The 21,928-nt window shown below is 38.6% G+C and overlaps 1 protein-coding gene across 3 annotated transcripts in view; it reads left to right on the forward strand.

Annotated features, from left to right (window-relative positions):
* LOC139478918 (nuclear factor 1 X-type-like) overlaps positions 1-21,928 on the forward strand; it is a 273,086-nt gene that overhangs the window by 152,318 nt on the left and 98,840 nt on the right. For 2 of the 3 annotated variants that reach the window (XM_071261605.1, XM_071261606.1), the window contains exon 6: positions 12,941-13,267. The exons of the other annotated variant lie outside the window; for it this stretch is intronic. In XM_071261605.1, the coding sequence (XP_071117706.1) occupies positions 12,941-13,267 (327 nt within the window). The remainder of the gene's footprint in view (positions 1-12,940; positions 13,268-21,928) is intronic. 3 annotated transcript variants of the gene reach the window in all.

A 21,928-nucleotide genomic window follows, 5' to 3' on the forward strand; every position in this document is an offset into this window, starting at 1 on the left:
TACAGTGATGACTGCCTCATGAATCACAAGAGAGCCAACTACTTATTTAGCATTGGGATTTTATGATGCACCTGCTTCATCAACTAGGTTGGCTAATCAAATCGGAGAAGTCAAGAGTTAACACTAACCCAGAGCCTGGCTCTCTAGGAGGCCTCTTGGAAATGACCAATGGTCCCATGGGACCAATGGGACTGAGTTCAAGGTGTCCCATCACCTATTCGTAGACACCTCACTCCAATTGTGGGGAGCCCATTTATTAGATGCGACAGCAGCAGAGCTATGGTCTCCAGAACAAACACAGTAGCACATCATCAACATGGAACTAGAAGCTATCATCCTGGCAGTACAACATTGGGCTCACCAATTGACCAACGCCACATCGAAAATAGCCACAGACAATACAACGTTGTAGGGATTGACCAAATAGACCTCCCTTTTAAACCTGACATTTCGTTTTTACCACCTTATAGACGGATTCCGTAAGAGGCCAGAGTGAGACACATGCTCAGGTGCAGGAACGTCCTAGGCGATGTGCTATCACGACCGGACCGCCCAACCCCTGCGGAGTGGAAACTGCATCCAGAGTGCTTCAAACTACTAGTCCAGTAGTTGGGGCAACAGAAAGTCGGCCTGTTTGCCACAAGACACAACAACCTGTTGCTGACATTCGTGTCACCAATGCTAGACCGTTGTGTCACCTCAGGCCTTGGACATTGATGCTCTCGCCTTAGACTTGGAGGGTAACAGTGCCTACATGTTTCCCCTGCCGACCCTCCTGCAGACGGTAATCCAAAAGATCAACTCAACCAACAACTTGTTTATGATTCCTTTGGTGCTACACTAGGCCAGCAAGAACCTGGTTCCCGGACCTCTTACACTTTGCCGGCCAACTAGCTCTACGGCTTCCAGATTGGTCCAGTCTGCTGCAGGACCTTCACAGACACTGCCTCCATCCGACCCAGAGCAGTTCCAGCTTCATGCCTGGGTTGTCCTTTAAAGACCGTCTGTAGACAAGAAGACTTGACCCAACAGATGTGACGGCGCATTTTGTACCTGACTACTTGGGCCACCTTAGAGTAAAAAACATCTCAAGGGTAGTACCATAGCTATGTACCTGTCCCATCAACGCCATCTGCTCTGTTGCCAAAGACATGAAGCTGTCCATGATACCGGAGTTGACTATTATATTATCCTTCATTATGGGACTTGAACATTGTCCTCAGACACGTCATGCAACATCCATATGAACAACTCGACAAGGCCTCCTTTCAATACCTGACTCAGAAGTCCATCTTCCTACTAGCTCTAGCTACAGCAGCCCGGCCAACCAGATAGACGTTTTTCCATACCACCCCTCTTTTCTATCGTCGGGTTGGAGGACCAGGAAGAGCATCTGCTCTGTCCTATCCGTACTGCCAGAGCCAACATAGAAACAGCAAGGCCCAGAAGGACGAACAGGCGTTGCTTGTTCATTTCCACATTGTTGACTTGTAAAGGAGAGGTATTCAAGAACACATCTCCTTCTGGCTAATACCCCATTCACATGGGCCTCTATATGTGTGTATATTTACACCAGGAGCAAATTTGCATCATGTCTGGAGCAAGTGCAAATGTAAATGTAAATTTGCAATGTAAACGTTTATGTTAACGTAAGAGGATGATCTAATTAATATCTGTTCTTTTGCCAACACCAAACAAATTGTCAACAGTTGACAAATTTTATGCATATATACAGAGTTGAGCGGACAGTGTTTCTTTTGGTTTCAAGGAGTGAAAACTTTGCATACAAATTAAATCAAACACTTGTTGCTTCAGGTGAAAATGTTCGGTGAAGTTAGTCTCTTCACAGATCATAACAATTAAACTTTATCAATACAAATTTAAAAGTTGAGATAAGAAAACCACTAGACATGATCATTTACCGATTAAATTGTATTTCCTGTTCTGATAGGCATTGTTTAATATGCAGATATTAAGATAACTGTGTGTATTTTGTTGTAAACGAAGACGGAAGTAGCAATCAGCTATACACAAGTTTCTCGGAATCTACCGGTGATTTGGTTAATAATTACCCAAGCAGTAATATAACTTCAAATAATTTTGATACAATAATAGAAAGAATTGAATCTGAAACAATTATTTTATTCGGGATAATTTATTCCAGTGTTATGTTATTTTAATAGTATTAAAAGATATATATTTGAAATAAATTAATAACCATAAGCGTAGCACTTTGGTACAGCTGATCACTATTGCCGGATATTTTTTTTTTTGTATGGAACAGTTTAACCAATCACCGCCAATGTTTCGGCACCCGCGATAGTGAAAACTTTATGTTGACAAATAATGGTCAAACTACAACAAATATGACTTTCAGTGAGTCAAAGTATGGCATTTATGATATATATGTATCAATTCTCTTTCAACTAAAGTTGGTTTCAAGGCGTCAATAGCAGTAATATGACCATGGTTGCTGTAAATAACAGTGAGTTGGGCGATCTTCTGATCACTTCGCATATGATTTTGCCGAAATTAAAATAAACAATATTGAATGAAATTTTGAATAAAATTAATAAGGGGGGGGGGGGTTGTGAAGATCAAAACTCTTCAACCCTGTGTATAAGACAACCCGCTTGAAAGACCCCTAATTCGAGGTACGAAAAACTCGCCTTATACTCAGTGATATATGGTATGTCTGTTCACTCTTCTTTTGTCAAACATACGTGACACAGCATAAGGAATGGTGCAGCCACCAAATTACAGAAATTAGTCAATTCGAAAAGACTGCTACCGGAGCACCTTTAGAATACAGTACCACAACTTCTCATGAGGACGATCTCTGTCGTAGGTCACATGTCTCAAGACAAGCAACCAGTTTTTGTGAGAATTCGTCGGACACGAACCCGCGACCTTCGGATTGTTAGCCCCACAGCTAACCGACTGAGCTACGTCCACACTGTTAAACTTGGTGCAAATTTACCTGGTCATATGCCTATGACGTTAAGGAACTGAACGAAAAGGGTTGAAAGGTGACCGACACTTACGAAGGTTACAGGTAGGCATGGTGTCTCGTGACTTTAGTCTACAAGACACTTATGAATGATCCCGACGTCCCATTCCGTCATCAACAAGATACCGAGTGGTGAGAAATGAGCCAATATGCCGCGAACTAAAGACGGCTCCAGGCGTCAGACATCGAACTTACAAGTACGCATGAATGATATGCTATTTAATAATTCGTCGGGTGATTTTTGTGACAGAAAAGTGTGGTATAGAACACTGTTAGGATGATGTGGATAATAATAAGAAACACGAGAGGAATAAGCATGGCTAGTGACGACACAATGGTGAGTTCGCTTTTCAATCAGTATTGAAAAAATGTAGCCAGTGAAAGTGGCTTGTGTGAATGTTCCAGGACAGTTTCCAGTAGCCAAAATATTTGACACAAAACCATTTCATCCTTTTTACTCAACGTTTTTGTGTGAAGAATATTAGGAGCCACTATATAATCTATAATTGCCACTAAACGAGTACCTAACCCTAATGATCGTAAAGGGGTGATGGATGGCAAAGGGGATCCAAGGGCTAAGGATAGACTTCGGGTAATCTAATAGCCACTAATGGGTACCTTACCCTAATGATCGTAAAGGGGATCCAAGGGCTAAGGATAGAGTTTGGGGTAACCTTCCCTAACATTGGCGACATTTGGATGTGTTCAGCACCAATATAATATCCCTAATAAACTGCATTTTGTGCATAATGATGAAAATTAATGAACCGAAAAAATAATATATGTATATTAGTTCCCATTTATAACCAATTCATCAACTTGAATTAGGAGAAAAACAAAATAAAAATGAAAATAAAAATAAAAGTGCTTTCGTAAACTAGCGCTTGCTATAAAATGCGCCGCCGCAGGCTATAATTATTAAACAAATACTCAAAACTCTCAACACCGTAGGGCGTATTCAATGACATTGCGTGTAGAGATGATAGATCACTGGGAGGAGCTTATGCACTATCGATGAGCCCTGATGTCACAGGGCATTGTTTCGCCGGTGTGACTGGCAACAAAATACTACAAATTATGTCATAGGGTATGGTCACATGTTTGAAAAGTTTGTGGTACTGTATTCTAAAGGTAGGCCGCGCTACGAATACTTCTGGACTGAACTAAATAGAAGAAGTGTTAGGAGAGATCGTAGATACTTTGACTTGAGGAAACGGATATTAAATATTACAGGAGATGAAGGATTGGTGTGAACTAAACAGGAAAGGGTTCCCAGATTGTATTTTAAAACTTGTTCGCGAAGTGTATCCCCTGAACAAAAATTACATTGGGCAAGTGGGTATCTAATGATCAAACACATAATTAAAGTTGTCTTGTAATATGTTTATTGGAGTGTTTGTATATCGTAAGTACAATATTATCTTGATACGCCTAATGTATGTCAAAACATCTAGTATATTTCATTACTTATTTATCAGTTGCTTGTGTGCATTATGTTAATACATGTGACATAATCATATATTATAGTCAAGGTAAGATATATTGGCACTACTTCTGGTGCTTCAAAATAGGCCCCTCCCTAAACACTAGTAGAATAACCTGTGTAATATTTTCAGTTTTATAAATATAATCTGATTATTGTGTGATATATAACTGTTGAATGCAAATGAACAAAACTAAATAAATATCTGTAATTTTCGGATTGAACTGAAAGAATCTTCTTGTCAATTTCATATTTGTGTATTATTACTGTTACATTAACCAAAACTGTTGTTCTGCTGCTGTTCTGCCGTAAAAATATACAACAGAATACACTTTGACCACAAATGCATTGAATGTGTTACATGTTCACATCACCATGTTCTTTGCTATTTATAGCGCAACCGTAAATAAGCTCCAACCACTGTGATTGATGCAAATGCCAAAGACGATCGATTCGATTTTTTATGATAAAGCTACAGAATATATATTGACTTATATATCGTATTGGAGCCATTTGTGGTATCCAGGGTTTGTCATTCAAGTTGATACAAAGTTTGACGGTCAATGGTGATCATGTTTGTGTACGTTTTTCAAAAGGCTTCTCCCGACACTCGGTTGTGTTTACATTGTCAATCACTGTTCCAAACTGAAACACCCCCACCTTGCAGGTTATTTAACGTCAGGGTGGGGCTACTAAAGCGTGGTTTCCTTCAACACTCTGCCTGGGACGATCATCTTAAGAGTGGTCAACTGCCTTGGTCAGCACCTTCCCTTTTTGATGGGAGCATCCAGGACATTGTGCATGAAGTTCAGGGTGTCACTTCTCTCCTAGTGACAGTGGATCTCCTCTGCTTACAAAGAAACCAAGATGAAGAGCAAAGGAAGGATCGCAAACGACCGGCTTTCACTCCATCTCAGTCAGACCTCTGGAAAGTTCTGAGTTACAGATCCAGCTTTTTTCGTAGCGTGGGAGGTTGTCTGTAAGCAAAGAATTGGGCCATCCTGGACGACTCGTTTTAGACCTCCTACAACATACAAGCCTACAATATCCAGGCAAGAAGCTTCTGATTCTCACAGATGCTATAGATACATTACTGGTAAAGAACGCCATAGAGCGTCTTGGCACAGTCTTGACAACTCCAGGTTTCTACTCTCCTAATCTTACTGGTCCCACAGAAAGATTGCCTTCATCTCAGTGACTTCATGCTCAGTCTAGATCTACAGGACTGATATTTACTGGTCCAGATCCATCAAGAGCACCGCCATTTCCTCCAGTCTTTTTCCTCAGACCCCACTATCAGTGAAAGGTGTTCCCATTTAGAATTTCTTAGGCTGCATGGCTATTTACGTGCCTCACAAAGCCCATCGTCAAATTCCTACCTGTTTGAGACATCGTCCTCGATTCATACATTGATAACTGCATTCAGGCCAACGAGGATCCAGGCATTCTTATTCCTACATCTCAACTTTTTCTAGATCAACTCGCTTGGATCCGAACTCCAGAACAATCTGAAACGATTTCAAATCGACATCTTCAGTTTAAGAGTGCTCTCTGCTCTGGCAAGGTGTTGGTGCCCCAGGATCCTTGGATGAACACTCAAAACCTTGTTCCGTTGGTACTCAAAAACATGGGGTCATTTTCAAAATGTATGGGGCCACATTCTGAGAGATCATAAAAAAACCTTAAAACCCGATGCGTTGGTTATTGATGCCGAATCCCCATCCACACGTAACGCTAGCAATACATAGATTGTTTCCCATAGCTTCTTTCTCCGATGTATCATTATGTATTGCCTGCAACAGCATCCCATGTCACATTTTTAGCCTCAACAGCTTGTTTGTGATCTCCGTTTATAGCATGTCAATTCAAGGTACTTGTTCCAAAATAATAATTTGGCTTTTTCATTGAATTAGATTTCACCTGGTATGTTATAGTTTTTCTTTCTGGGTTATGCTGTAACCATGTGTTGTCGTGAAGTCAGGTTCATTGAAAATTTCTACCTTTCTCAGTCTGTGTCAGGTGTGCCATGAGAATCTTTCTGTGTTTGGCCAATTCGGCAATTTTGCAACACTGCGGACATTCAAAGCAGAAACATCTTGGGCATTATCAGAAGAAAGTTTAGGCTGTTTTGATGATTAAAAGAAATTAAAAATTGATTTATCTCTACACATTTTTTCAGCTGTCTGCTCCCAGGTTTTCCTAATCGGCCATGATTTATTAGTTACAGTAAAGAACCAATGAAAATCATTCATATGACTACTATATGTTTGCACAAATGTGTAAGCTTAATTCTGATTGGACCATTTGGGACTTTGAGCAAATGAAAGGCGCAGACAGCAAAATCAGATACGGAAAAGAGGAAGTTTCTATTCAATAATTGAAACAGCTGTGCAAGGGATTTAAAATATTTCCATGGCGCCCAAAATTATATGAAATAAACCTAGCTACTGAATGCACCTGATGTCCTGAGCATTAATATTATGATCCAATCAAATAAATTATTGCGGGAATGCTGGAGGCCACAGCCTTGTCAGAACACTGCGCACAGAATGGAGCCTACATCCAGTAAGAACAGTGGGTTTGCCAGTTATTTCCGTGCCCTGATGTTGATATCATTGCAACCCGCTTCAACATTCAACTGTCTTGGTTAGTATCTCCAATCCACGATCCTCAGGCTTGGGACCATCGTGAGTTAGCAATCTCAAGGGAGGGCCAAAACCCTTATGTCTTTCCCCCAACCATCATTCTACCTCCTGATAATATCCACCAGTCACCTCACACTGCTTTTGGTGGCGCTGTTAAGTGGAAGACTTTTGAAGCCTAATCTCTCGCATGGGATACTTTTACACCCGCTACTGCGTCTCCACAACAAATTTGTGAATACCTTCACCATCTCTGGTCGTCAAGTAAGTTTAAGGGTTCTACATAACATTAGTTACATATCTGGCAGCAATAAATTCCGTAGTTGCTACTACAATGGTGGCAAAGGTTGCTGAACTGCAAGTATTAATTCGGTCAGTTGGCTGACCAGTAAGGTTGGTTCCAACCACTAACCTGGGATCTTTACATCATACAAAATTCGGGTGATTTTGAATCTCTTGCTGAGAAGGCAATCACTCTGAAAACATTTTTTCTTCTCGCTCTCGTGACAGCTGCTTAAGTGAGTGAGATTCATGCATTTGATGTCAACAGAGTGTGCTTTGAACATATCTTGCATGGGAAAGTTTTTCTAGGCCTACGATGGGATTTCATTGTCAAAAACTTCCTGGACAATTTGATCGGTTATTTACTATCCCACCTTTGAGGATAGCAGAGACATATCCCTGTGTCGTGTATGTGCGCTTCAGATCCACCTTGATGTTGCGAAACAAAGAGACTTTTTATCCTGCTCTCAACAACAGCTGTTATGGACGTTTCACGTTGCAGATCCATCCCATCATCATAATTCCTCAAGCCTATTAAGCTCTAGAAAGAGAGTTGACTGGGAAAACCATGTGTTTAGTGTGTGTGGGTCGACTAACAGGAAAATGCATTACCCAGATTGTTGGGAAGTGACCATAGTGATAATAGGTTGGTTCGGAAGCAATTGTTTTCATGTAGCCAGAAACCTTTGTTTAGGCACATTTCCACTTGAGATCGAAAGCAGGAAGGGAAATGCAAAGTGTGACATAGGATAAGTATTACAAATATACAATTTATTATAAAGCTTAAAAAAATAAAAGAATAAATTCTCAAGCAATGGCTTTGGAAAATATAGTTGTTTTTTTGTTGTTGTTTTTCAAACTAGTATGTAACCAAATAAACATTTGTGTACAATCAACCACGGAAAGGGGCTCCATACATAAATGTATTCCTTGATGTTATAATGGAATACCATTTGAATGTTAATTTAGATTTTTGTGCAGCAGCTACATACTTATCAGCACTCCCATTCCAGTCAGTTTCATATATCTGAGATCTGTATTACATCGGCAGTTCAGCCATTTTATTCCCTTGTTAATACTAACTGCCATTTATTCAATTTTGCAGAATCATGTTTTTGTGCTATTTGTAACTGTTGAGTATTCATCAATAGAGCATGCTATTGGTTTGCCAATACTATTTTTTTAATCTGTTGAAAGTACGCATACCCTGTCTGTGATTTTCCATGTATATTAAAGCCAGGTCACATGACCACTTCCTTCCTCTGTTTATCTTACAACCGGATTTTAACACTCCCTTCCCTCGAATTACGGCTGAGTGTGTTGCTAAGGGGGGATTTATTGTCCTTTCTATATCACTATAATGTGGAAAGGACTATAGGTCCCCCCCAAGTAGTGGTAGGACGCCACAGCTGGGACGGTTGGGGTCCACCACCCCAGGACTTACACATCCCAAGGATAATCATGGGTTCATGATCCAGGATAAACAACATATCCCATGAGACCATCCGGGTCCACGACCCATGGTAACACGTCTCGAAGGTTCAGGTCCTGCTGCTGCATTATTATGCAACAGAGCCAGCCCCCTATCACCAATGTATTCCTGTTGATAAATATCTATATGTATTACCGTGTTATGTTATGTTGTTGCGGCACAAACTACCAGTGTGTGCATAATACATATATACTATGACTATGACCTTTGATTTTATTTCACTATGCGAAGAGTAAGGGTGAAACGATACACCGATATTCCGATGCATCGCGATACTTGACCAACGATACGATACACGATACACATGGGTCTCTTTATCGATACGCCACGATATGGAAAGCACATCTTAGTACAATGTTCCTTGGCTATTACACCCTTCAATAGCGCTAACTCTGTTATAGAGCACGGTAACACATGGCTCCAAAAACTAACTTACATTTAAATAAGCTCACGTTTCTTCACTGACACGATGTTTTCCCAATCACCAAAAACAACAACGTTATCAGCACGAGCAGGGAACACCGGAAATACCAGTAAAAAAATCTGACTTCAAGTACGCAATTCAATCCTATTATTATACTATCTGGTTATTAAAACGTGTTGATTGTATATCTGGACCCATGTTTGTAATATATTTTATTATTTTTATTCAAAATCTTATTCAATATTGTTTACATTAATTTCGGCGAAATCGTATGTGAAGTGATCAGTTAGTAGATCTCACTCACTGTTATTTACACCAACCACGGTCAGATTACAGGTTGCAACAAACTTTAGTTGCCAGTGAATGGATACATATATTAAAAATACCATACTTTGACTCTTCAAAAAACATGTGTGGCAGCTTGAGTATTGTATGTCAACATAACGTTTTCGCAATCGAAATACATGTAGTGCAGGAATTCTCTACAGTGACTGGTCAAATTGTACCATATATAAAAATGATCTGCAATAGCAATCACCTGTACCAAACTGCTACGCTTATGCTTCTTATAATTTTAAAGATATATAAAGTTGCATATAAAGTAACACGATATTGAAATATATTATTCCTGATAAAACAATAATTTCAGATACAATTTCTTCCGAACATTGCATCCAAATTCTTTGAAGTTGTATCACTGGGTACTTTTTAACTGAATCACCGGTAGATCCCCGGAGAAAACATGTGTTTACGAGACTATACACAAGATAATCTTAATCTTTGCATATAAAACAATGCCTTGGAGAGCAGGAAATAGAATGTTAGTGGTAAATCATCGTGTCTGGTGATGTTTTAGATCAAATTTCATATTTTTATTGACCAGGTTTGTAATACCTGTTTATTCACCTGAATTCGCTAAAAGGATACGATGTGGGTTTTTTAAAGTGGATAACACTATGAATCATAAACAACTATTATTCTAATCCTTTTTCAAACCCTGAAGCGTACATCGTAGATCATGTTAGGTAGGCAGAGCATGTACTATTGTGTTGGTCATCTACCCACCTACGACTCCACCTCCTTAAGTGAGGGTATCACTGCCCCCTGACAATGTTGACATTTTAATTTTTCTGAAAAAGAACCTGAAGTTGAACTATTCACAGTGCGAAGTGCACTGATTATTTTCTGGTGTTTGAACTTTGAAGTTTCCTGCTGTTTTGAAATTTGACATGTTTTGACGGAGGGTGAGAGAAAGTTCCACTTTGAAGCTTGACAAGTAGTCTTGTTATTATATAATAATTTTGACTGTTCCAAAATCATGAAAGGTCCAATCCTGACATGCTTGAAGCCTTGAAATTTAATATATGCTTGAGTACTGGAGTACTCTTTTTTATCGTTGCGTATCAAGATACATATCGTATCGTGACCAGAATATTGAGATACGTATCTTATTGTGACCTATATCGTTGCAGCCCTAGCAAAGACATTATCTTGAAGTAGCATATCAACAAATTTGTCCTGAAGTTTGCAAGTTAGTCCTGTTATTATCTGGTTATAAAAGTGTTCATTGTGTACCTGGACTTATGTTATATTACTTTTATCCAAGATTTCATTTGATTTTTTTCACATTAAGTTGGGCAAAATCGTGTATGAACTGATCGGCAAATCACATCAACTCACCATGAACTCGCCTTGAAATGAACTTGAGTTGTTAGAGATGCAAAGTCTTCGGCCTTCCTATCACTGTATTGACATTTCTTTTCGGTTGTGATATTGGCCATGGCATAAAGTATTTTTTAAACTAAATCACCCATAGATAGGGGAGAAAATGTGTGAACAGCTGATTACTATTTCCTGCTTAATTTTCAAGACAAATGTACACACATGTAATTTTCATACCTACGTAGGAAACATTGTCCGGGATACAGTACACAAATACCAATGAATTTGTAAATCATAATGTCTGGTGATGTTTTTCTTTGACCAAATTTGCAAACCACAAAACAAGCACACAAACTCCAATTGCTGCCATGACCATAACATTATATGCACAGTAAACAGTGCCCCTGTAAAGGGAAGTAACTGCATGCTATATTGGATCGCATTGTTTTTAAGTATTGTATCATTTCACTGACTGGGTCATATGTTCGAGACACCGAATGTTTGAGGATTTTGAAAAAAAATCAAATGGAAAAAAAATGAAACGTGCGGCAGACTTTATGATGATGCAAGGCCTGAAAACCAAGACTTATTATTTTTAGCCTAAAATGTAAATTTTATTTTTATTACACCAAATGACCTATCAAAACTTTCAAAAACATTGAATTCCTTTTTCATATTTTCCCCAGTTATCATTCTGTAAAAGATTCACAAAGAAAAAAAAAGTGTGGCCTTCCTCATATTGAGCCTCAAGTGGCATTCTGACAGTTCCAAATCTGGTGAATACGGAAGATGTTCCAGGAGTTAAAAGCTGGAGTCATGCATTGCAACCATGGTCGCACACAGACTTGTGCACAGGTGCTTTGTCCTTGTGGATAAACACACCTTTACTGGTGTAATGTTAAAACTAACAGCATTACATCATCAAGAATGCTAACCTTGACATCATCAATTGGTACATCAAGTGACATTCCATCAATAGCTAAAAGAATGTCATTGATACAAATATTTAACAAAAGAAGCGATAGCAAACATCCTTGGTTCAAACCGCAGTTTACATCAGAATATGAGGTACTGATTCCACACAACACACTGCACATTTGTGTTTGTCCAGCGACAGAATAACATTATACATGAATCAATTAATCTCAAACTCAGTATGCTTTCTCCAAGTACTATTTCCATCGATGCAGTGATATCCCCTTTTTCTCTCCACAAGGCAACAAATGTTGTCTTTTTCATGTTTTCCTTGTTTCTATGATTGACCTCACACTTGAAATATGATCAGTCGTTAATCTGCCCTTTCTAAGGCCATTCCGACAGTCACTTAGATGATAGTTTTTTTCAATATGCTGAGACAATTAATCATGCTTAAGAAGGCCACAATAAGGTTTGTAGCTTCCCCTGGCTTGAGTTGCCAATCCCTTTACACCATATATGGCTGGTATTGTTCCTTAAACAAAACAAACATTGAAAAGCTGTAGAAGAATATAAGTACAATTGTCATTTTTCAGCACATCTACTAGGATACTGTAAACAGCGGCTGCTTTACCACTTTTTGCACAAAGTAAAGGCCTTCTGAATCTCATCAAGAGTTATTGAACAGTTCAAGTTTTTATTTAGTGTATCATCACATTCTTGTATCTGGGATGCTCTGTCTAACAACTGAGCATATGCTTTACTCCATGTCTCCCTGACAACCTCTGTATCTGAACATACTGAACATCTCACTTCCATAGGGATATATGTCTTTCAGACATATATTTTCTGAAACCGATCTCAAAGACATCAAATGGCAATGGTACATCAACTTACAAATATGAGTTGTGTGTACAGATTTCTGGGGCCTTCTGGAAATTGAAGTTAAAGGGCTCTTCCATATTTGCAAGTAATTGCACTTTTCTAGTTGTTATAATTCTTGTTTCATGTAAGCAGTGTCTATTTTCAGCTTCAATAATGTCACATCAAAATGGAAATCATGGCATGATGGTGCAGAACAAAATGGATAGCCCAAACTACTACAACTACAGTCCGCAATCAGAATCTGCACTGGTCAATATGCATGCTGGCATGCCAAATGGCCAACCAACCCTCAGTCCTGCTGCAGGAAATCCACACAAACGATTGAAACGCACAACTATGAGCTCCATTTCATCTGCAGAAGATGATGTTGAAAGTGTTGGTGAAGAGGCAGAAACTATAAACCAATACTATGCCAAACCAGCATCCAGTATAGGCCAGCAAGCTTCCTGGCAAAGTGATCACGTGGATTCAGGTACATATAGATTTTACAAATGCTGTGAAAGATCATTTTAAATATCGTCTTTAGTTTTAATCATCGTGCTATGTGTATCATACTAATCATGGTTCCCATTGCCAGTGGGAAACCTGGAAAGTTGTTGATAAAAATTCCAGTCAGGGAAACATCAGGGAAATCTACACAATCAGGGAATTTTGACACTTGAAACTCATACTCCCTATTATTTAATGTTATGGCAGCCATGCAATTGTGAGAAATATAGTTTATTCATTTGAAAAAGATCTTTGTTTAGGTTAAGTGGTATTTATCAAATTTTACTACATGAAGGTCTTTTTTGTGACTGATAGGGATTAGCTCCTCTTGTCTCCGGCTTTAACTAAGTTCTAAATTTCAAATATTTTGAGTGAAATATTACATTGCCTTGGTATTAGTTTAGCATTTGAATTTCAAAAATCAATTAAAATGTAAAATGTTAAATCACAAAACTTCTCATAAAATATTGCTATTAGATTCTATAAAGCTCTTTGTTAATGAAAATTGTATCAGTGTTAGGTAAACCATTTGACTTGGAAGCATGAATGTTGCACTGAAAGTAGTGATGGTATTTACTTCACATTATTATTTTCATGATTAATTGGTTCATGTATATTCTGTTACTAAGGTTTGTCAGTGAGATCCTAGTCCTGAAGTTCCTTTTCAAAGATTGTAATACATGTTTTGATGAGGCAATGATTAATAGATTTAATTCGTAGTTTTCATGTTTGTACTCTTTAAATGGTGGCAGATGGACGGCTTTCAGGGGAGGATAATTACTTGGTGACTTAGTTTTCTTTAAACAAAAATTAACACTTAAGTATTCTATAGAAAATCTAAAAAAGACATTTCCAAAGGTGTTGTGTATTCTAAGATTGTTTATAAAGCTCCAGTTGTTAAAATGGAGGCCGTATGATACAGTCTGGCAACGTTCTATGTTCCCTGGAAATATCAGGGAATTTGTTTATTAAGGAATAGGGTGGGAAGCATGCTTATGTCCCTCAATTTGTATGATTATTATTCCCATTCACTAAGTGTGATGGGGATATATATAGGAATGTACATGTGTGCTGTCTGTCCGTCTTTCAATCCATCATGTTTTGTTTCAAAGACAGTTCAATATTCCTTAATCAAACTTTGCACAGATATGAAAGTTTCAATCTCACGAACGATTTGTCCATTGAATGATCCACTGGTGACCTTTCCATTTTAGCATTTATTATCTATTATGTATTTCCTAATTCCATCAATTCAAATGTAAAACCCCAGTGCATCTGATGATAACCTCTACTCCCAAGTGACCTTCTCAAAGTAAATCTAGTCTACTGAAATGGCATAAGGTACCAGTTTGAAAGTCAAGTGAGATTATGTGTCTGCCAGCTTCTCCAGAGTTCTTTGTCATCATCAGCTGCTTGTTCCCATATTGATGTCACCTCAATTTGCAACAGGTTTGAACTAGATCATCAATATGGCCACCCCGGGAGCCATTTTTGTTAAAAATGTAATGAAATTTGGTGTATATACGCGGTGAGTATTGGGAATCGAGTCATGTTCTGTGTTTTGCAGTATTTTATGTCTTCTCTTCCAAAACTGTATGACTCAGGAAGCTGAATGTATTTGACCTGTATGTTGGCCTGCATGTTTTTTCTTATGTTGACATCATAGGATTATTATACCCCTCAGGATCCCCATTGTCCTATGCTTGTCATGAAAGACAAGTTAATGGATCAAATGGCCAGACTCAGTTACTTTGTTGATAGCATGTTAGTGTGCCATGGCGGCACAGGTCGTGTTTCACGATATCCTCCCCCGGTTTGCTTGTTGCAGACTAGGTCATATAACTGTAATATTGTTGAGTGCGGTGTTAAACAACATACAAAACTGCAACAAAAAAACATTGAGGAATATATATATTTTGTTAATTAATTGAAAAAATTTAAAATTTCACAAAAGATTCCAACATTTTATTTTAAGCACAAGAATGGGTATAATCATGGCTATTAACATGATAAGTTTCAAGACATGTAACAAGTTTTCTCTTTATTTCTCAAAATCTGTTGGTTCGAATTTGTTGAAATCTAGCAAAGTTTCCCTCCACGAAAAGACAACATCCATGGTATAGTGGATAGAGTGTCAAATGGGAGAGCAGAAGGTTTGGGGTTCGATTATGCCAAAATATGTTAAAAGATGGTCACTATATAGGTGAAAAAATCTGGAACACAACCTTTTACCCCAGGGGGCATGGGTGGCCCAAGCGTCTAAGGTGCCGTGATTCACTGTGCAGAGTTGCGTCCCTTGAGCACGCCACAAACCTATGATTGTGTGTTCAAATCCCAGTTCGCCACAATTATGTTTCTAGGTTTGTCAGCACCATACCCGTGCTTGTGGGTTTCACCGAAGTGGTAAACGTCTGAAACTTGCATTACCTTGAGCTTTCCTCCAACATTAAGCTGACACGCAGCGATATAACTGGAATACTGTTAAAAGCAGTGTTAAGCCAAACTCACTCACTCACTCACTCACTCAGTCACCTGGGCGGTCGGGTAGCTTAGTGGTTAAAGCATTCGCCCGTCACGCAGAAGACCCGGGTTCGATTCCCGACATGGGTACAATGTGTGAAGCCCATTTCTGGTGTCCTTCGCCGTGATATTGCTGGAATATTGCTAAAAGTGGCGTTAAACCCTACTCACTCACTCACTCACCATAAACCCCATTTCACCTTAGCTCCTTCATGGTTGAAGTGTTATTAAATCAACAGACTGAATAGGCGTTATCAGTCATCATCTGTTAACTGTTGCATTTTGAACATCTCATCTAAAACAAGGTGAAGCTGAAACTTTGCATGAATGATTCCAGCTGTGTTGTATCTAAAAGTGGTACAGCTCTTAGTGTTGGCCTAACTTTGGTTACTGGCGATCTACAGCCTGTTTTTATAATGTGTCGTCTGTTATAATCTGATCATTTTATTGTTCTAAAATTAGTTTTACAATTATAATCTGTGATATATTGCTAGTTGTTGTACTGTCCTTCGACGACAGGTTTTTATATCTAATATAAATGCTTAACTTGCTCAAGTCATGATAATAGTGCCGATGTGACTTTAAATATTAACTCACTCACTCATTGCAGATTTTTTAGGTAGATTGGTTACCTAATTACTTTTATTACTGGTCATCCTGCAGAGATTACATAAAAAAGTATTTTTTATTGATGTCAACAATTGGTGTTATATATTTTTTCACTTGTGTGAGGTACATATGCTCTACAGTGTTGGTCGATGATGAACCTAATATTGTCCAGGAGAGGACATATCAAAGAAACCTTGCATGCTAATGCAGCTTGTTCACACTCTGTATCAGAAATGTCATTCATGATCGGTGTATTGAAGAAAAAGACTGCAGGTCTTTTGTAATTTAAATCAATTTGATAATCAACATGCTTGCTAACATGAGGGGGATGATTTCTTGTCTGAATATGACTTTGGCAGACGTCCATCTACAGAAAACCATATGGTGTGAGACACCACCCATACCATGGGACTAGGGCCAGAGGCAGATGATACGTACAGCAGGTTTTTTTAGGAAATGATCAAGGCATATTTCAGAGGATTAACCAGCACTGGAGTGGCAGAGGGAAAGAGTCACAGACCACAAAGTTGGTGAGTACAGACAGAATTGTTTCAAGCAGGTAATTTGAAACAGTGTATTACGGTTTGAAGTTGGATTACATTGGATGTACACATTTTGAGAAACATTGCTGAATTAAGTATCATCTAAATTGAGGGATTCCCTCCATCTCAGGTGTCAGAACCTGAACATTTTCAATTTTCTTTCCAAGGATCAGTAGTTATAGATGAAATTCTGATAATTAATTGACAGCATAGATGAGGAAACAACTAAAAGTCCAAATCAAATTGTTGCTAACATACTGATCAGATAGAAAAATGAGGACCCTACAGGTTGATTTAATTTAGAAAAGCTCAACTCTTATGTTGAACGTAACGAGGAAATTTCTGTGATTAAATGGCATGATACACTGTTTTAATATACCAACTTGCCTAATTGGACTTAGCTCAGGTCCCAGCTCAGGCCCCTGAATTTTTACCAAGCTAGTTTTGGTTTCCAAAAGATCACTCGATGTGGCTTGCTTTGGGTACATTGATGACAGTTGTATCACAAGTGAGGCGGTGGATACCCTCAGGCAGATTATGGTTTTACAAACATTTACTGTATTTGACGTAATAAGCGCCCATGGCGACATTTGCTAAGATATTGGCTATTCAACAATCCCAATCAGCACCCATTCCGAGTGATCAATGTACACAAGACTTATTTATTCGTGTATAATATGCACTTGTGTGTTTTACACACACTTAATTATGGGCATTTAATTCTGGGAAAATATATCTGTCGTACATAAACATTTCAGGCTGTCAGCATAAACCACGAAATTTATCTTTCAACTCTGTTTTTTCCACCAAAATAACATTCTAATAAGAGCCCCCTATTTCTAATTTTGAGAGCGCCCTGGGCGCTTATTACGTCGAATACGGTACATGGAAAGTCACAATTCCAACCAACACAGTATGTGAAGTTTCTGGGGCTTTGGCTTAATTCATTTCAGATGACTGTTGCATTTAATCAAGAGAAATAAAAGTTCATTTGTGACAAGGTGCTGAGATTCTCAAAACAAATATGACTGTAAAAATCAGTCCATTGGTACAGTAATTTGCATATTGCAAACTGCACTCTTGTGGTTGGAGTGTTGATAAAATAATGAAAATAGCAACGGAGCCTGAACATGAGCTTCAGTATTGGCTAGACAATATCACTTATAGCAGAAGAAAGATTAGTTCCCCAAGACCCAATATTCAAATTGATGTAGACTCGAGACTGTAAGGTTGGAGGCGTACTGTCAGGGAAAGATAGCTCAGGAGAATGGTCAGAGTCTGAAGTTTGTTGTTATATCAATGTTCCTGTAATTAGAGCAGTTGATTTGTTGATATGTGATGGTATTGCTAAACAAATTTTTGACTTGGGCCATAGAACAAAATATTCATCTGGTCTTTCTCACATACCAAGTGTTGATAACAACAGCACAGATAAAGCAACCAGAATTATTTTGAAACAGGACCAAGCGGATTCTGACGGATAGTGTTTTTTTAAAAATCAATACTTCATCATTCCTGCAAATATCCTACCTCTTACTGTTACATCATTGTGATAAATTGTGTATTTTGGCTGTCATCACACTATAAAATCTTCAGATTTTCAACAGTAGTCCTCTTCACTGTCATCAATCAATAATCAGTTATGCAAGTAATACTGCTTCCCAAGCCTCTTTCGTGAGTTTTATCTGCACGTTAGTGGTAGTTTGTCACTCTGTAGTTAACCTGCATAAGCTCCTGTGGCCAAGTTAAATGTCTTGATAAGTCAAGTAAGTTGAAATGAAATGCCGCATCAACCAGACGCACAATTGTCCCTTTCCAGACCCCTCATCTGCTGATGAGGATTAGTTCAAATTTGTGAAGCCTAGTCTAGGATCAAGGAGCTCAACATTGTCAACAGATAAACCATGGTAATTGGGACATATATATCAACTGGTTTGTGGATCGAGTATGCGACGACTCACCACCTCTTTTATGGATCTTATGAGAGTGTGTGAGGGGACTTGCCATTCACTATGCAGACAGATCCATTGGTTTCATCCTAACTTTAAGTTTAAGTCCTAATAGAGCAGTGGCGGAAGAGTCCAGGAGGTTCGTCCTGTCACATCCTATCACGTCACAACACTTCTTTAACAATAAGCTACACATGGTCCCACACTTGAGCATGAGCCTGTTTGATCAGTTTGGACCTCCAGGCTGCTTATCTCCATGTTGGATGCGATTATTCAGTTCCTGACAAACAGGATGATGGAACTGCATTATCCATAAACTGTAAGAGTCTGTTTGTAGCCTCTCTGGTCTCTTCTAGAAAGAAGATCGCATGATTACCCTAATAGCTCATGTTTGGCCAAGCCGACTGTGGTTTCAAAACCAGTCTCAGCTGTTACATGGAAGAACCACTCAAAATACTTGAGCGTTAAGATCTTCTCCATTAGCCCAGATCGGACATAATGTATGTCAATCTCCAAAGTCTTCATTTTCACACATGGAAACTATTAAGTGTAAGATGCAGGCTTCTGTCTTCTCCAAGTCTCCATCTGCAGAGTTGGAACAATCTTGGAGATCTTCTTCATGTGCGATCTATGACAACAGGTAGCACAAGTTCTGTCAGAAGAGAAGAAGGCAGGGAATGGTGATGGGGAATGATGATGTAACTATACCCTTGGTGGTGGACTTCATACTTCATCTCTGGCAGGATAGCAAGTTTTGTCATGGTACCATAGATGGATATAGATCACCCTTAGCCTCAGTGTTTCAGCATGATAGTGGACAACTTAGGAAATCACCTCGTTCTAACCAGACTGATGAGATCATTGTTTTCTTTTTTCTATTTCCAACCTTCTCGAAGTAGAATCTATCACTAGTTCTGTCTCATCTACTTCAGATGAAGTTTTTCACATATTTTTTTATGTTCCTGACATCTTCTTGATTAGTCTTTTAAGGTGATTCAGTTACGCTACTTAACCTAGTCTTTGGTCTTTCTTTCACCTTGTGGAAGGGTTTTATATTTATTAGGCATCCACAAACTACTGTTAACTTTCCTTGGACTACTAGATCTATGTGCCCATTTCTTTTCTGTCAATATCTTTTGCAATATTTTCAATTTTGACCTTATATGACCTTGCTCTTAATTTCTCTCAAATGCATATATGCCTATGTAAGCATCTTAATCAATAGTTGAATCATGAAAACTCCAGGAATAAGTAGCTCCAGTCTGGCCTCCTCAGACCTTGTTTTATCATCTGCTTTCAAATTTTGTTGACAGGCAAAGGGAGATGACCCAAGCCAGGAACAAGCTGAACCTACCATGGGATCGAAAGGCACAGCCTCACTTCATGGGACAGTGACTTGTAACTTTCATGGTGTCGAGTGTGACTGGAAGGACAGTGGCATTTCAACAAACATTGCTGAATTCCTGTGGGTACCTGAAAGCAATACAGGTCACGTTGGGACTGATTGTGCAACTTTTGTAATGAGAGACAGACTGATCCAGTTCATTCCACTGAAGGGGAAGTTTTAGACTTTCTGTGATATAGTGTCCTGCTTATTGCCATAAGAGCATAAGATGTGACCCACCAGGGGGAACCTTATGGGTGCTAGGATTGTGCTGTGATGTCATAAAGAAAGATGTTTGATGTCAATTCTTCCCCATATAAATCTCCGCATGTGCGTTCTGTACAAAAATAACTTTCTTTCTCTCTCGTTAGTTCGTAATGTAATTAAATATTATCTTTAACTCATCCTGCATTATTCCTTATGCATTTACTGCTTACCTTACGCGATCGTCCCAAGTGAAAAAAAGAAAAAGCAGTTTCCGACTTAAGTCTGCTTTTTACAGGTCCACCGCCACTGTCATGTGACAGATTGTGATGTTACATCCATTTCATATTACTGCTCATCGTCGTCAGCTAAAGTCGTGTCTCGCTTTTGGCTCTTCAACTTTCGCTTAATTTGGTGGTCAGCATTTTGCCACAACACTAAATTACTTCTGAGACGGGTGATGTATTCCTTTCATATTTTTTTAACTTGATTGTGTGTTAATATGCAGGTGCCACTTGGCTCGTTGTTTCCGCCATTTTGAATTTGTGTTACAATTGTTTACCTCTTACCAAGGAAGTCAAGTTTGTTTGCAAGTCTCGTCTTGGGTATTAACATGCTTATGGATATATATATATAAATACCACTAGCCTTTGGCGTTATAAAGAGTTTTCATGTGTTTGTATTTAAAAACCTTAAAAACTTGAATTTCTTTTGCCAATTTCAACTGTGTGTTTATCATCGGCATGCCGAAGTCTACTTCAACTACAACTTCTAATTTTGCGTAATTGTGCGGTGTTCAAATTGTCGTGGTAAAATATCTTCTAAAGGTCCTCATCCATGTTGCTTGGACTGCACTCAAGTATGTGCTACAAATTTCATATGTAATTTTTGTTCACTTCTTTCTTCACCGAGTTCTCCATTGATAGACAGGTCACTGGGGCTCCAGATAATTTTTCAATAACACAAGTACATACTCCACATTATTTCAATATAGGAGTACTTGCAAAACTCAAGAGTACACTTAGAGTACTGAATGGAATTTAATGGATTCATCTTGTATTTCATCTTAGAAATGCACCACAGCATTACTACTCTTGTGTAAACAGGTCAGTAAACAATAAATAATACTTTCTTCGTTGTACATCTATGTCTATTGTATAATGCGCTCTTCCCTCCAGGGTATTCAGTATGTTTTGGGAAAGAAATTGAGTATTATGAGCAGAATGTTTTACTTTTACATCATATCCCTTCAGCAAATTCAGGTAACGAACAGGTTAATAGAAACTTGGTTAATACAAACTTGGTTAATACAAATTTGAACTTTCAGATTGGTATCACTAGACATGATGATTTACCATTTAAATTGTATTTCCAGTTCTAAGCAGAGATTGAGATTACCATGAGTATTTCCTCGTAAACTAAGCCGGAAACAGCAA

Source organism: Haliotis cracherodii, unplaced genomic scaffold (genome assembly GCF_022045235.1).
Source record: "Haliotis cracherodii isolate W230 unplaced genomic scaffold, xgHalCrac1.p SCAF_4, whole genome shotgun sequence".
Classification (NCBI taxonomy): Eukaryota; Metazoa; Mollusca; class Gastropoda; order Lepetellida; family Haliotidae; genus Haliotis; species Haliotis cracherodii.